The following is a 16,775-nucleotide window of genomic DNA, read 5'->3' as shown; positions in this document are numbered from 1 at the left end:
CTGGGACTGGCTCTCCAAAGTTAATGAAGGCATATCAACCCAGAGAGATCAAAGAATCAGTGTCCTTCGCAATCTCTTCGTCCACTTCAAGCGAAATGACAATGAGAATGTCCAGCACACCTTTGATCGGCTCACTGACATCACAAATGAGCTTCAAGCCCTCGGCGCTACTGAGATCACCAAACATGAAATCGTCAAGACGCTGCTGAGATCACTTGATAGTTCGTTTGACATTCTGGCCCTGATGATTCAAGAACGTCCTGATTTCAAGACACTCGATCCGTCTGACATACTTGAGAGGCTCAACACACATGAGTTTCAGCTTTCTGAGAAAAGAGATATCTACGGTCCAAACTATGGGCGAACTCGTGCTTTGAAGGCAAAAGTTGTCTCCTCATCTGAAGAAGAATCTGACTGCAGTTCTGATGATCCTGAAGACATTGGAAGAGAACTTGCAATGCTAGTGAAGAAGTTCCAAAAATTCACCAAGAAGAAAAGCTTCAGAAAATCTTCACGATCAAGCTCAAGGAATGATGAAGTTTCTGCTCATGACTACAAGAAGAAAACATGTCACAAGTGCAAGAAAACTAGACACTTCATTTCTGAGTGTCCACAGTGGGACAATGAGAACAGAAGGAAGAAGAAGAGCAAAGAATATGATTCTGACGATAAGAAAAAGAAGAAATACTCAAAGTCTTCTTCCAAGTCTTCATCAAAGTCTTCATCACACAAGAAGAGCTCATCTGGCAAGGCACGTGCGTTTGTTGGCAAGGAGATGGATTCAGAGGAGGAGTCTGCATCTGAGGAGGCAGAGGTGGAATCTGAGGAGGAGTCTGATTCTGGCATTGCGAGTCTGGCTACAGCATACGTCGCCAAGTCCATCTTCAACACTGAAGACAATAACTGCATCACCGACACCGACGCAAATGACAAGAACGACTCCACTCCTACCTACTGCTTCATGGCATGCGGTGCCAAGGTAAACACACGCACTACTCGCTATGAAACATCCAGTGAAGATGACTCTGAATGTGATTCAAAACCTAGCTACAAAACACTTGCTAAAATTGCAACTGAACAACAGAAAGCTATGGAACATATTCAAAAACTGTTAGACAGAAGCGATGATCTGTTGGGTGCTGAAATGACTCGATCTGAATCCTTAATTGAAGACATAAAAAACCTTCACGTTAAGTATCAGGAACTTGAAGATCGTCATGATACTCTCTCAACAACTCATGAAAAGCTTTCCTATGACTATCTTCAAAGGAAGCAAGAACTTGAGAAATTGAGGGTGGCTCATGAAGATCTTCAAAAGGAAAACGAGTCACTTCGCGCCGAACAGATCAGTCCCGCTCAGGAAGGATTTGAACCACCATGTCTTAAATGCATTGAGCGTAATAATGCTAATTCTGTTGCTGAATGTTCCACTGCTACTACTGTTCCAATATCTTCAACTGTTGATGTGGAAACTAACCCCTCTGCTGAGGATACCACTGCTATTGCTGATGAGAATGCTAGGTTGAAGACATTGCTTGAAACAGGGATGTACAAAAGTCTGAAAGGGCATCAAACATTATGTGATGTCCTTAAGAAGCAGATTCTGAACCGAAACCCTAGGAAAGAGGGTGTTGGGTTCGAGAGGAGAATTAATGCAGATGGCTCTTACTGGAAACCTGAGCAGTACCCCAAAACCACATGGGTTGCTGCAAAGGAATCCTCAGTAGATCCATCCAATCTGTCTGGCTTCACTTGTGCTAACCCAATTATCATTGATGAATCCTTTAATGCAAACTATAAACTGTTTAAGAATCAGAATGGTGAAGTGTTTGCCAGGTACATTGGTACTAACTGCAGGAATGGACCGCCTATGAAGAAGATCTGGGTTCCGAAAACATGTCTGGAAAATCTTCCTGTGAATGTCTTCATGACACCTCACTTGAAGAAGACAAACCTCAGACCAAAGGTTTCATATGGTCCAAAGGCTTCATACAGACAGAGGACTCACCTGAGTCACACTAACGCAAATGTTTTGCAGGGAAACCATACTCAGGCATATGAATATGAGAGCGGTTCATCGAACCGTCATGTTCATATGACCAAAAATTATTCTGCTTATGCCTATGAGTATTATTGTCCCCCTGCTAGACTGTTTGCTAAGGCTTCAAAGCCAAAATTCTCAGATGCTGCACTTAGACTTATAGCTTCTAAGCCACCCTTGAAGATGTGGGTGGTTAAGAAAGCTTAACTCTCTTTTGCAGGGAAAGGTCTCCAGCACAAAAACAAAATCTTCTGATGCTATTGCTGGGGACCATAAAAATCTTGTGGGGCGCAAGATAAACTGCCCAAATGGCATCATTATGTACTTCGTTCCTGAATCGCATGCTACTCTCCCCATTAGTCCTAATCTGGATCTAAGTTTTCATAACCCACTGGTTCGTCAAATGTTTATGCTTCACAACACTCTTCGTGAAGCCTATCCCCCTAACTGCACTGTAGGGTACGACACCAGCGACTTCAAAGTCTTCAGAATGGATTATTGATAGTGGGTGTACAAATCACATGACTAGCAGAAGAAGCCTTCTTATGGACTCAACTTTACGTCCATCCGACAAGAGCCACATTACATTCGCTGACACTGGTAAAAGTAAGGTATTGGGTCTAGGTAGAGTTGCAATCTCAAAGGATCAACACATGGATAAAGTCATGCTTGTTGAATCCCTTGGGTTCAACTTAATGTCTGTCTCAATGCTTTGCGATTTGAATATGATTGTAATGTTCGGCAAATATCGCTGCCTGGTGCTAATGGAATCTGACAAATCTCTAGTGTTTGAAGGGTATAGGAAAGGTGATTTGTATGTGGTAGATTTCTCAGCAGGACCACAACTTGCAGTATGTCTTCTTGCAAAAGCTTCAGAATGCTGGCTTTGGCATCGAAGGCTTGGGCATGCTGGCATGAGGAACCTCCACACCCTTGCGAAGAAAAAGCACGTCATAGGCATCGAGGGCGTCAAGTTCAAGAAAGATCACTTATGCGGTGCCTGTGAAGCAGGGAAGATGACAAGGGCAAAACATCCTTCGAAGACAATCATGACCACTACTCAACCCTTCGAACTACTTCACATGGATCTTTTCGGTCCCACTCACTACTCAACATTTACTACTTCTGCTTGCCTCTATGGCTTCCTAATTGTTGATGATTATTCTAGATATACTTGGGTGCACATAATCCTTTACAAGACTGAAGTGCAGGATGTCTTCAGACGCTTCGCAAATCGAGCTATGAACAATTTTGGCGCCAAGATAAAGCACATCAGAAGTGACAATGGCACTGAATTCAAGAACACTGGCCTTGATACATATCTGGATACCTTGGGCATCACACATGAATTCTCAGCTCCATACACGCCACAGCAAAATGGCGTCGTCGAACGCAAGAACAGAACACTCATTCAGATGGCCAGAACAATGCTAGATGAATACAAGACTCCAAGAAAATTCTGGACTGAAGCCATTGATACTGCATGCCATACAATCAATCGTGTTTATCTTCACAAGCTTCTGAACAAGACATCTTATGAACTACTAACTGGCAAGAAGCCAAATGTCAGTTACTTCAGAGTATTTGGCGCAAAATGCCGGATCAAGGACCCACACCACACCTCAAAGTTTGCACCAAAAGCACATGAAGGCTTCATGCTTGGATATGGAAAGGATTCGCACTCCTACAGAGTCTTCAATCTCTTCCACTACAAAGTGGTTGAAACAGCGGATGTGCGGTTTGATGAAACCAATGGATCACAAAGAGAGCAATTGCCAAATGTGCTAGATGAAGTTCCAGCTAATGAATCAATCAAGCTTATGGGAACTGGAGAGATTGTACCTTCTAAAGCTCATCCTGAAGAAGAACTTATCATCTCAACACCTGATCCACATGAAGACAATGCTCAGCCTGAAGATATACCTTCAAATGACCACATAGATCAGCAAGAGCAAAGTCTTCGCCCCACACACCCTCGTGTTGCAAATGAAGTACAAATTGACAAAATACTTGACAGCATCAATGCACCTGGTCCACTCACTCGTTCAAGGGCAACTCCGCTAACAAACTTCTGTGGGCATTTCTCATTCATCTCAATATCAGAACCCAAGAAAGTTGAAGAAGCCTTCATGGAACCTGAATGGATTCAAGCTATGCAAGAAGAGCTTCAACAGTTTGAGCTGAATAATGTATGGGAACTGGTTAAGCGTCCTGATCCACGGAAGCACAACATAATAGGCACCAAATGGATATACCGCAACAAGCAAGATGAGCATGGTCAAGTTGTCAGAAACAAAGCTCGTCTCGTTGCTCAAGGATATACTCAAGTGGAGGGCATTGACTTCGATGAAACATTTGCTCCTATGGCTAGGCTTGAAGCCATACGCATACTGCTGGCCTATGGAAATCATCATAACATACTCCTCTATCAGATGGATGTGAAAAGTGCCTTTCTCAATGGCAAGATTGAAGAAGAAGTGTATGTTGCACAACCACCTGGCTTTGAAAATCCAAAACATTCTGATATGGTATACAAGCTCAACAAGGCACTGTATGGCCTCAAACAAGCCCCTAGGGCCTGGTATGATACACTCAAGTACTTTCTGAAAAGCAAAGGCTTCATACCTGGTTCCCTGGATCCCACTCTTTTCACGAAGACATATGATGGTGAACTGTTTGTGTGCCAAATATATGTGGATGACATTATCTTCGGCTTCACCAATCAGAAGTATAGTGAAGAGTTTGGATATATGATGCAAGAGCAATATCAGATGTCCATGATGGGGGAGCTGAAGTTCTTCCTCGGTCTTCAAATATGGCAACAACGCAACGGCATCTCCATATCTCAAGAGAAATATCTTAAAGAGTGCCTGAAGAAGTTCGGTATGCAAGACTGCAAAGGCTTCACAACACCAATGCCAGCCAAGCATCATCTGGGTCCCGACGACAATGGTAAAGAGTTTGATCAAAAGGTATACCGCTCCATGATTGGGTCTTTGCTTTATTTATGTGCATCTAGGCCAGATATCATGCTTAGTGTTTGCATGTGTGCTCGATTTCAAGCGACACCAAAGGAGTCGCATCACTTAGCTGTGAAGCGAATTCTTCGATATTTGGCTCACATCCCAACTCTAGGATTATGGTATCCAAAGGGCTCAGAGTTTGATTTGGTTGGATTTTCGGATGCTGATTATGCTGGTGACAAAGTTGATCGCAAGTCTACATCAGGCACATGTCACTTTCTGGGACGATCACTTGTATGTTGGTCTTCAAAGAAGCAGAACTGTGTATCACTCTCCACTGCTGAATCTGAATACATTGCTGCTGGATCTTGCTGCGCTCAGCTTCTGTGGATGAAGCAAACACTCAAGGATTATGGCATTCATCTGAAGCAAGTGCCACTTTACTGCGACAACGAAAGTGCCATCAAGATTGCCAACAACCCAGTTCAGCACTCGAAGACAAAGCACATTGAAATTCGTCATCACTTTCTCAGAGATCATGTTGTGAAGGAAGACATTGATATCATACACGTCAACACTGAAGAGCAATTGGCAGATATCTTCACCAAGCCCTTGGATGAGAAGAGATTTTGCAAGTTACGGTGTGAGCTAAATATCTTGGAATCCTCAAATGTCCTGTGATCAGGCACACATCCTAACACTTAAGCATATTGATGACTTAGATGTGCAACACACGAAGTAGCATATATCTTCAAACAATGAAGACATACATTCTAAGTGTGAATACATTAATGTGGAATTTGACTTCGGAGCGCCACGATAATTGTGCGCCGTGTCTGGGTCTAATACTTCCTATACGGTGGGTAATGCCACCACCAAACGTTCCATTTTGAAGTGTTTCTCTCATGGCGTTACCTCTCAATGTCTTCACATTTGGTTTGGCTTCATTCTCAATATGTCTTCGTGATTATCTTCACTGCGTTGATTATATGGATATATATGTACTGATGTTCTGTCCTCTACAGCATTCACTTATAGTTATGTCTTCTTGGTTGAATCTTTTGAACTAAGTGAATGTGATCGGACCCTAACCTCTCTATGCTTTCTATCTCAAACTCTATCTCTCCAAGTCATATGCATTCTGTTGAAACTGTCAAATGTCTTCACTGTGTCCTTGTCAGCTGAAGACATAGTCACAACCATAAAAGTCCATTTTTAATGCTCATTCCTCCACATAAGATCCGGAGAAGCAGGAACGACCGCCCGACAATTTAGGCGTGCGTGGGACGTGGAACAAATCCCAATCTTCCTCTAACTGGCCACGCGTGCCTCAAATGCGAACCGCCAGGGGTACCTGCGTAATAGCGCAGTGCCGCCTCTATCCCTATAAATACACGATTCACTGCGGTCATTATCTCCTTCTTCCACCCTCGCACGAACCCTAGCGCCACCGCTAGCACTCGACGACGCCGGCGACGAAGCGCTTCACTGCCGCAACCTCTCCGACGCCGTTTTCACACCGACATCGGACATCGCTCTCTCCGCCGTTGCCGTAGGTGTCTTCCGTCGCCAAGTTAGGGCACGGAGGATCGAACTGCTTGACCTCAACTCTCACTTCGTCTAGCAGTTCCAAGTGTGGTAAATAAAACCTCTTTTTACAGCCTCTTTTGATCCCATAGTTCAGTCACTTTCTGCCATAAAGAGTTTCTCTTCACATCAGTTAGTTATCTCGCTACATCTCATGACATGCCTAGTATATTCACTTGTGCTTCATAAGGTAGTTAGATTCCTCACTTGTACTGATCTATGGGTTCGTACAAATCTGGAACCAACTTCTTATCTATGAGTGAATGTCTTCGCACAATGAGGTCTATGTCTTCTAAACCAATTTATCTTCAAAATCTTCTGAGAATGCATATGACCTCTTCCCCTTCCCTCGCACCTTAATGCTGTCACAGGTACATGTCCGTGGGAGAATCCTTTGGTTCTCATAGTCTGCATTCATTTGCAGAGTACTTGCAGCATCACATCAACTCTCCTGAAGCCAGTTCTTGCAAAAGGAAGCCTTTGAAGCCTTTGAACATCTTGAAGCCTTCCAAGTTATTCATGGCTTCAGAAACAGCAGAAAGGAAGGGAGGCAGACAGCGACATGGTGAAACGTCCAAAGATCTACCTGATGAATTGGCAGAGATGTACAAAACTGATCCTGAAGAAAGCTATGGTCAGCGCAAGACACGAATCCAATGGATTCGAAGATATTGGGCAGAGCAATGGTTCCACTACCGCTTCGTCACTCAGGAATATGCGGAGAAGTGCGCCATCAAGAGACCGTGGGGAGACGTACTATACAAAAATCTCGTACCCAGGTCCAGAGTCGAAGCCATTGCTCAAGGCTTCTATCCATGCATGGTGAGAGGACCACAACCAGCTGAAGCACATCTGTCATCACTTCTCTGGTGCCGCGATGATAATCTCTTCAAGTGCAACTTTCAGTTTGCACAACAATCAGCGAAGATAAATAAGAAGAAATTTGGGCTTGACTTCAACCCTGGTCCCTCCTCACCAAGGGAAGATGGCACACGCGACGCCGATCCCAATATCATCGGGCCGTATGCAAATCTTGCAGGCCTCATCACTCGCATCCTAGTCCAAGGGACTACTGTGAATGACCCTCCAGCAGATACTGAGTCAGATGACGCCCCTGCTGCGCCGAAGCCGAAGCAGAAGAAGCCAAAAGCTTCAAAGCCAGCCGCTTCTCCCAAGATCGCAAGAGTGAAGCCTTTAGCAACTGCACCTCCTGAAGTCAGTATGCAGTCAGAAGGCTTATCACGAGTGTCCAAGCCCCAAGAAGCCAAGAAGCCTCAGCCACACACAGGCAAAGAGCTCACAGCTGCTGACATTCTGCGCTGCGAAGCCATTGATCTCTCAAGTGATGAAGATCTTGGAGATGATGCTCTTGAGCAGCTCATCAAGAGCAAGGAGGAGGCTGAAATCTTCAACAATCTGCCTCTGTTTGATGTCGCCATCATCCACAACTTCATCGATGAATGGTTTGCCTCACCGGACATCAGCTTCAACGATCTGCAGCTGCCCATAGGCCTCAGCGTTGCCTTTCAAGGTGCAATTGCTTCAGAACTTGCAATAGCCCAGCGAATTGTAGAACTGAAGCAGAAAATTGATTATGAAAAGGCTCAGTTCAAGAAGCACGTGGCCAAGCTCAGCGTGCAAGAAGTGAAAAACTTCAAGATCATGTTGCACGAGCTGAAAGAGAACTTTCTAAAGACGCGTGCTGATGCTCAAGGCTCGCGAGAGCGCATGAAGACTTTGGCTGATCGCTGCGTGCAGGCCTACAATGAGGCAGAGAAGCGCAAGGCACTTGGGCGTCCCGGCATTGACCCCAGGATGGCCGCGAAGAAGAAAAAGAAGGCTGCTGTGCCTGAACCTGAAGCGCCAAGGTCAGAAACTGCTCCGATTGTCTTCCCCGCTGCAACGACTGGCTCGAAGCCAAAGAGTCGATCAACCGCCTCACAGCACAAGAAGACACGGACTGCAGAGGCTGAAGCTAAGAAGAGAAAACATTCTAAAGCCTCTCCTTCTGTCATCAAGAAGCGCAAGACCAAGAAATCTCGGGCTGCTCCCACAGAGCCCTTGACAGTTGAACCCCTCTCCGTCCGCTATCCTGACGCAGATCGTCAGTTGACTGTGCATGTAGCCAATGCTGAAGACATTCCAGCAGACGAACCCAACGCTGCTGAAGACATTGGTCTCCAAGACAATGTGCAAGGTGATGCAGCCCTTCCTCAGCTTGAGACAAGCGAACTGATCAGTATTGGTCGTCCATTGATGCCAATCACACAAGATGCATCGTGGGCAGATCGCCCACAAGAGGAAGATGAGCCACGGCCCACTGCAACTCCACAAGCGTCGCCCAAATTCCGTAGGCTTCGCAAAGGGCCAAGGGCTCAGGCTGCTGACGACATTCCGGCTGCATCATCCGAAGAGCATGCAGAGATACCACAAGCTCCAACTCCCCCACACCAACAAGAAGAAGTTCTCCAGGAGAACGTGCCTGAGTCTGCAAATGTTGAGGCTGCCACAAACAACGCCGAAGCAAATGTGGAGCCCAACCCAACAACAGCTTCAGAAGACAATGAAGCTACTGCTCCTGAACATTCTGTGCCTGAGTCTGCTGCCGGACCACAATTCAACTATCATATTGCGTACAGACCCCAGGTCCAGAAGCCGATCCCACGACTGCCAAGGTTCCCAGGTCCTGCATCAGCTCCTGGTTCCTTCAACATCAACGGCTTCAGGGCAGATAACACGTTTTTCGACCGCTCCAAGAACCCTTATTCAAGGGAACGGATTGTATCAGATAGGTTCTGGAGCCATCAACAGCGCAGCTATTATTCATGCATCCTATACAACCAAGGCCGCATCTTTCCTCACAAGCGCCTTGAGGTTGAAGCTGTTGCTGGTCTGCCTGGTCTGGAAGAAGCACTGGATTGCTTCAAGCAAGTGGGTTTGCTGCCATTTATCACTGATGAAGAGCACTGGAACGAAGAGCTTCTGCTCCAGTTCTATGCCACTTTGCATATCAAAGGCTATAACAGAGATCCGAAGACATGGATTCTGGAGTGGATGACAGGCAATATCCATCATGAAGCCAATGCTTTCGACCTAATTGAGCTTACCGGCCTTCCCACTCCTGGCGAATTCTTTGAAGAAGGGTGCCAACTCCATGCTGAAGCAATTGCGAGCATATTTCAGCGTCCTGAGCCAGATATGAGTCAGATGCTCTCAATAATGAAGCCACTGCCTCCTAATGCACCCTATCCAACTAGGTTCTTCGTTGAAGACTTAGAGTACCTGCCCAGAACAATATATCACATCATAAGGCAGACTCTATGGCCTGTAAAGGGACACTCTCGATATGCAACAATTGATGGTGCAATGGAGACTCTCATCTTCTGCATTCTTCATGGCAAATGCTTCAATGCACAGGATCTCTTCATCCATCACTTTGCAGCGTCTGCCTCAGAACTGTTTGGATTAAAGTTCTATGCTCCTTGGGTTATGAGGCTGATCAAGCTTCACTCTGCAATCTCCTATCAACCCTCAGCCCGCAACCATAGGATATTTTTGCCAGATGTGGACACATCTGCTGAAGCAATATATCCAGAGCCTGGCAAGCAACCATTAAGTCTTCAAAATGCAGAACACCAGAGCTTCACTCAAAATATTGAAGGTGTTGAAGCTCTCTCCCGAGTGTATCCAATGGCTGGCACCACACGTGCCCCTGCATCAACTGAAGCCACTGACAGCACAGCTGCCAAGAGACCCAAGAAGCGCGCTCGAGCACTCAATGACCGAGAGCTTCTTGTGGCTCTTCACCAAAAGCAAGATAGGCATCACGACTGGCTCAAATGGCAGATGAGAAGCATCATGCAAGACGTCAATCGCATCAGAAATCTGGCAACCAAGAATGCGTTTGTAGCACACGAGACCTGTCGCCGCACTTGGAAAGGCCTCACCATGATGAGCAATGAAGCTGAATTGCAAGAGGATGGCTTCAGAGAGAGATTCCAATTTGACTCCACGCCTCCAAGAAGAGCTGTGATGTGAAGCACACCATCACTTGAAGAGTCAGAATTCTCTTCTTCTGCTGCCACCGTGTCTGCCCGGATTATTGAAGAAGACGACGACGCGACATCATCTCCACCTGCTTCAACACACGTCGAATCTGCACCAAGCTCATCTGCACCGCCGCCAAACAACTCCACCGATCCTGCTGCGCCTGGGAACGCGTAGAAAACTCTATGTCTTCAAACCTTTTTGGTCATCACTGACAAAAGGGGGAGAAGCATGATGTTTATAGTCTTCAAGCGGGTCACTTTGGGCGGGTGCCTTTATATTTTGCTACATTTTGCTTCGTGCTTACAACTCCCGTTTTTGCTACATTTGCTTCTTTGAGTTGTAACACTTAGCCTTGATGGCCGTCTGCTACCTGTTTGTCACTCCGTTATGCGAAGATAAATTCCGCATGTGCGACGATAAATTCCGCACTCATCTCTTACTGCAGACGTCCATTTTCCATTATGCATGTCATTATCTTCATATACTTTCACATGCATAGTGGATTGTCATCATAAGTTGAAGTGGATCTCCACAAGTACAACCTGCCATGTGCATTTGCATTCAAAAGGCAAATTACTTATATGCACATCTTCAGGGGGAGCCCTTGCAACTTATGAAGACAAATTCCTTTACTATTTCCAAAATTATGTTCCCCGTTGAAAACTTCAACTAGTTTGTCATCAATCACCAAAAAGGGGGAGATTGTAAGTGCATCTAGTGCCACCCCTAGTTGGTTTTGGAGTATTGACGGCAAACCTAGTTGAGGGACTAACGTGTTTGTGAGAATTGCAGGAAAACACAGGTAGAAGTCCCTCATTGATTCGGTTTTATTACCAGAGATGACCCCTAAAAATGTACGAAGACATTGAAGACAATGGTGATTTATGAAGATATTCATATTGAAGACAATGACATGAGAAGACTCCCTATGAAGCTTATGGAACTCGAAGACTTAGAACCTTCGTAGTTTTATTTCATTTATGTTGTGTCATAGGAATCACCATACTGTTAAGTGGGGTCCAAGAGAACCAGTCAGAATGACTGAAGTGATGCCTAATTCAAATCCTATGTCTTCGAGCGAAGACTTTGAGAGAAAATCTTGTCCAGAGTCAGACAAGTCAGCTTTACTTGTAGCCCAAGTAAAGTTGCCGTGTGAGTTCAAAATTCGACCGTTGGTACACGTGTCAGTTCCTTAGTGACCCAGGGTCATTTCGGACAGATCAGGTCGGGTTGCCAAGTGGCTATAAATAGTCCACCCCCCACAACCATAAACGGTTGGCTGCTCAGATTTCAGTGCACGGCTTTTGTCGTTTGAGAGCAACCCACCTCAAAGCCTTTGAAAGAAAATTCCTAGTGAGGAGAAAAGCCCTAACCACCCAGAGCCAGAGTAAATTGGGCATCACTTAAGTCTTCTTGTCTGTGTGATCTGAAGACTTATTACACTTGAGGACTGTGCATCCTCCAGACGGTTAGGCGTCGCGTTCTGAGCATCCAAGAGAAATTGTGGATTGCCAATGAATGAAGTCTGTGAAGGTTTGGGAGTCTACCTTGAAGACTTACCTGAGTGATTGCGCGAGGTCTGTGTGACCTTAGCTCAAGGAGAAAACAGTGAGGACTGGGTGTCTTGGACTAAGTGTCCTTGACTGGGTGTCCGGGACTGTGTGTCCTTTGGTTTAAATACCTAGCCGCTCCAACCAGACGTACAGTTGTCACAGCAACTGGAACTGGTCCAACAAATCATTGTCTTCAACGTGTCACTGGTTTCATCTTCACTTCCTTTTACTTACAGTTATTCATTGTGAAGCCATTGCATGCTTGCTTTATCTTTTGTCTTCACAACAGGAATGTATGATCTGTTTGGCTTCATAACTTCTTCCTACCTGATCCTTATTACACTGAAGCTGTTTGTCATTGCACTTCCACTCTATTGAATACATGACCATGGCTGGCCTAGTGTAATCTAACTTCCGCTACATAGTAATAGGCATAATCTTCACTTTTTGTCTTCATAACCCTCACGTTTTGAAGACTTTCATAAAAATCGCCTATTCACCCCCCTCTAGTCGATATAACGCACTTTCAATTCCATCACCGCCAGCCAAGCCATCGAAGCTCGTCGTGACGAGCGGAGGCAGGCTGGTGCCACGATCGCGCCCAGCGCCCCACGCACCCTCGCCGAGCAACTGCTTGCCATCCAGGCTCGTCTCCAGCCGGTGCATCGGGCTCTCCGCCGTCTACAGCGCGCTGGGGCCCAGGTGGTCGCTGCCCTCTGGCCGGGTTCTCCCGTTCTGTGCTCCGTCAATCGGACCTCCGACTGGCTGGAGGCGGCCATTGGCCATATCGAGTCTTGGAAGGGCTCCTCTGTCCGGGCAGGTGTGCGGCGGGCCCTAGAGTTCGTCAAAGGGTGATACCCTGGGCTGAACTTGGACCAGCTGGCTACTCTCCGCACCGAAGTCAGCGAGGAGTTGGAGGCGGGGGCGCCCCAGCTCTATCACCGGGCCGCGGCGATCGTCGAGTACACGGACACCGGCATCTTCCTCCCCGAGCTAGATGAAGTGGGTGCCAAGGTGCCGCCCAACTGGTTCGGGCTGGACCTAGAAGGCGGCGAGGACACGGTGGAGGAGATCGCCTCCAGTGACGAAGGCGAGGAGGAGGAGGATGAGGACGGCGAAGACAACGCGCCGGATGGTGAAGACGAGCGTCGGCGTCAGCCTGACCAGGCTTCGACCAACGGGCGGCACACCGACGAGCCGACTGCCGCTGGAGCTAATCAGGCCGAGACCACCCAGGCGGCCTCTCCACCACCCGAAGCTTTGACCTCCGCCGACCCCTCCGATCCGGTTCCTATTTTGTAATCTCTTTGAACAAATTTGTTAGACTTGCGCAGTTCCACCCACTGGGGTGTATTGAAACTCCGTTGAATGTCGGCCACGGGCCATTTGTTGTGTAAATTGTCTTTGTCGATTTCTGACTTGTCTTGCTTTTTACTCCTTAGGCTTTTTCCTTAGCCGCCTTCCCTTGGCTATCGTCTTGCCAGCCGGACAGCCGCTCTGCGGTCTGTGTCTGGGTCAAGTACTTGGCCGCCTTGGGAAGGCAAGTACTTTAGCCGTCGGTAGAGTGTGGCAAGTAAAGTTAGAAACCGGCCAGCCGGCTGTTCAGCAGTCGGTCGGCGAGGCGAGGAGCCGACTCGGCCAATGAAAATGTTTTTAGTCCTTAGCCATTTTTCATGTGGGCACCGTTTCCTGCCTTTACCTCTTGCCAACCGGACAGTCGCTCTGCGAGCTGCGGCTTGTGGCAAGAGAGGTCTTAGGTGTCGGATCACTACTTGTCCGACTTCAGGTAGCATTCGCATAGTACAAGGCGGCAAGCCCCCGGGCCAACTAGTCGAACACGGTGCCAGGCAGAATGAAATGACATATTCATAGGCATAGAACTTATCATAAAGAAAAAGGGGAGCCCCCGAGTGCTCCTCGAGGGACTCAATGTCTTAGTGCTTAATACAAAAGGTAGCGTGGTACATACTGAATCAAATGTAAAATCTTTGGAGGAGATTTTCGTTCCATGGGTGCTCTGATTCCTTGCCCGAATCGTCTCTCTTGCATGCTCAGGACTTCTACGTGTTGATGAGTAGTAGGAGTCATTGCCCAATGCTTTGCTGATGATGAAGGGGCCTTCCCATGGGGTCGAGAGCTTGTGCTGGCCGGCTGTTCGCTGGATCAGCCGGAGCACAAGGTCTCCCTCTTGGAAAGATCTTGGCTTGACCTTCCGACTGTGGTATCGGTGTAGGCTCTGCTGGTAGATGGCAGATCGGCTGAGTGCCAACAGCCGTCCCTCTTCCAGCAGATCGACACCATCTTCTCGTGCCTCCTTTGCTTCCGCCTCCGTGTACATGGTGATGCGAGGTGAGTCGAACTCAATGTCCGTTGGTATGACAACCTCGGCCCCATATACAAGGAAGAAAGGAGTGAAGCCGGTAGATTTGTTCGGCGTGGTGCGCATGCTCCATAGAACGGCCGTCAGCTCATCGATCTAGCAGCCGACCGACCGCTCTAGAGGCTCGACCAGTCGGGGCTTGATGCCGGAGAGGATGAGGCCGTTTGCTCGCTCGACTTGGCCGTTTGACTACGGATGGGCAACAAACGCTAAGTCCAGTCAGATGCCCTGCGTCACGCAGAAACGGGCCAAGGCTCCCTTGGCAAAGTTCGTGCCATTGTCGGTGATGATGTTGTGTGGTACTCCGTACCGGGTGGTGATGTCTGCAATGAAGGTCACAGTAGTCGGACCATTCAACTTCTTGATTGGCTTGGCTTCAATCCACTTGGTGAAATTGTCCACGGCAACGAGCAGATGGGTCATGCCGCCGCATGCTGTCTTGAATGGTCCCACCATGTCCAACCCCTAGACGGCAAATAGCCAAGCCAGGGGAATGGTCTTGAGTGCAGAAGCCGGTAGATGCTGCTGAGAACTGAACTTCTGACACCCTTTGCAATACTTGACTAACTCCTTGGTATCTTCCAAAGCAGTCGGCCAAAAGAAACCATGGCGGAAGGCCTTGGAAACAAGGGATCCAGAGGCCACATGGTGGCCACACTCTCCTTGGTGGATATCCTTGAGGATTGCTTGGCCTTTCTCTGATTCTACGTAGCGCTGGAAGACTCCAGTCACGCTGTGTCTGACAAACTCTTTGTTTACTATTGTGTAGGCTCCTGCTCGGCGCTGCCCTTGCCAGGCCGAGATCTCATCGGTCGGAAGCTCTCTGTTTACCAGAAATTTGAGGATGGGCAATGCCCATGAAGGTGCTTGATTTTCTTCTACTGCCACTATGGCCACTTGTACAAGGGCGGTTGGGCTGGGAGGCGGCGGGTTGGAATCGTTTGCCGTCTGCTGCGCTGCTGAAGTCCCTGGGCCGACTGCTGCAGCCCCTGAGCCGGGTTGTGAAGTCCCCGGGTCGGGTGCGACTGCTTCAGTCCCCAAGCCTCTTGGTGAAGTCCCCGGGCCGACTGCTGCAGCCCCCGGGCCGGGTTGCGAAGTTCCTGGGCCGGGTGCGGCTGCAGTAGTCCCCGCACCACCTGCTGAATTCCCCGGGCCGGCTGCTGCAGCCCCCGAGTCGGATCCGACTGCTTCGGGAGGAGCCGGCACGAAGATGGACTCAGATTCTGGAGAAGGCTTGATTGACGGCTTGCGGACGTAGTGAAGGGAGACGCCAGCTGGTATTGCTTGACGGGTGGAGCCGATCCATGCCAGGGCATCAGCTGGCTCGTTTTCATTCTCTAGCACGTGAAGGAACTCGCACCCTTCAAAATATCTGCTGAGTTGCTGAACGGGGAAACGGTATCTCACCATGTTTGCATCCTTGGCATCCCAGTCGCCAGACGATTGTTGGACTACCAACTTAGAGTCGCTGTAGCACAGGATCCGGTAGATGCTGATCTCTTTGGCCAACCGGAGGCCGTGTACTAGTGCTTCATACTCTGCTATGTTGTTGGAGGCGGCAAAATGGATTTGCAACGTGTATCTGAGCTTGTCGCCTTTGGGAGAGCTGAGAACAAATGCCAGCTCCCAAGCCGGTGCGCATCTTCAAGCCATCAAAGTGCATTCGCCAATGAGTGGAGTCCAGAGCTGACGACAAGTACTGGGTCTCGGCCCAGTCGACAAGGAAGTCGGACAGTGCTTGGGACTTGATGGCAGCGCGCGGCTGGTAGAAGATGGTGTAGGGGGGCAGCTCGATGGCCCATTTGGCCATTCGGCCAGATGCATCTCTGTTGCCAATGATTTCGGCAAGTGGGGCAGTGCACACAACCGTGATTGGATGCTCTTGAAAGTATGGTTTCAGCTTCTTGGCGGCAAAGTGCATGCCATAGCACATCTTCTGGTAGTGAGGGTAGTTCTGCTTTGAGGTTGACAGCACTTCGCTCAAGTAATATATAGGCCTCTGGACCGGTTGTGCCCTGCCGGCCTCTGGGCGCTCTACCACCATGACAATGCTGACCACCCGGCTGGTTGCGGCAATGTAGAGGTACATGGGTTCCTTATCAGCCAGAGCCGCCAGGACAGGCGGCATGGTCAACATCTTTTTCTAATGGAGAAAAGCTTCATCCGCCTGGTCATTCCACTCGAAATGAGTGGTCTTCTTC

At 48.1% G+C, this 16,775-nt stretch overlaps 1 protein-coding gene across 1 annotated transcript; it reads right to left on the bottom strand.

Annotated features, from left to right (window-relative positions):
* Window positions 1-15,039: 15,039 nt before the first annotated feature.
* Window positions 15,040-15,984, bottom strand: LOC147959563 (uncharacterized). The gene has a single exon (XM_087532721.1). The coding sequence runs from the start codon at window positions 15,982-15,984 to the stop codon at window positions 15,040-15,042; it is 945 nt and encodes a 314-aa protein (XP_087388847.1).
* Between the last annotated feature and the right edge of the window lie 791 nt (window positions 15,985-16,775).

The sequence above is a fragment of the Triticum urartu genome, chromosome 7A, assembly GCF_056163025.1.
Source record: "Triticum urartu cultivar PI428250 chromosome 7A, HENAU_Tu73, whole genome shotgun sequence".
In the NCBI taxonomy this organism is placed as follows: domain Eukaryota; kingdom Viridiplantae; phylum Streptophyta; class Magnoliopsida; order Poales; family Poaceae; genus Triticum; species Triticum urartu.
Note: the sequence above shows the minus strand (reverse complement) of the source record. Positions and strands in the feature narration are given on the sequence as shown.

Excerpts from the sequence above, each read along its gene's own strand:
- LOC147959563 (XM_087532721.1), bottom strand. The coding sequence starts at position 15,984 with ATGGTGAGATACCGTTTCCCCGTTCAGCAACTCAGCAGATATTTTGAA.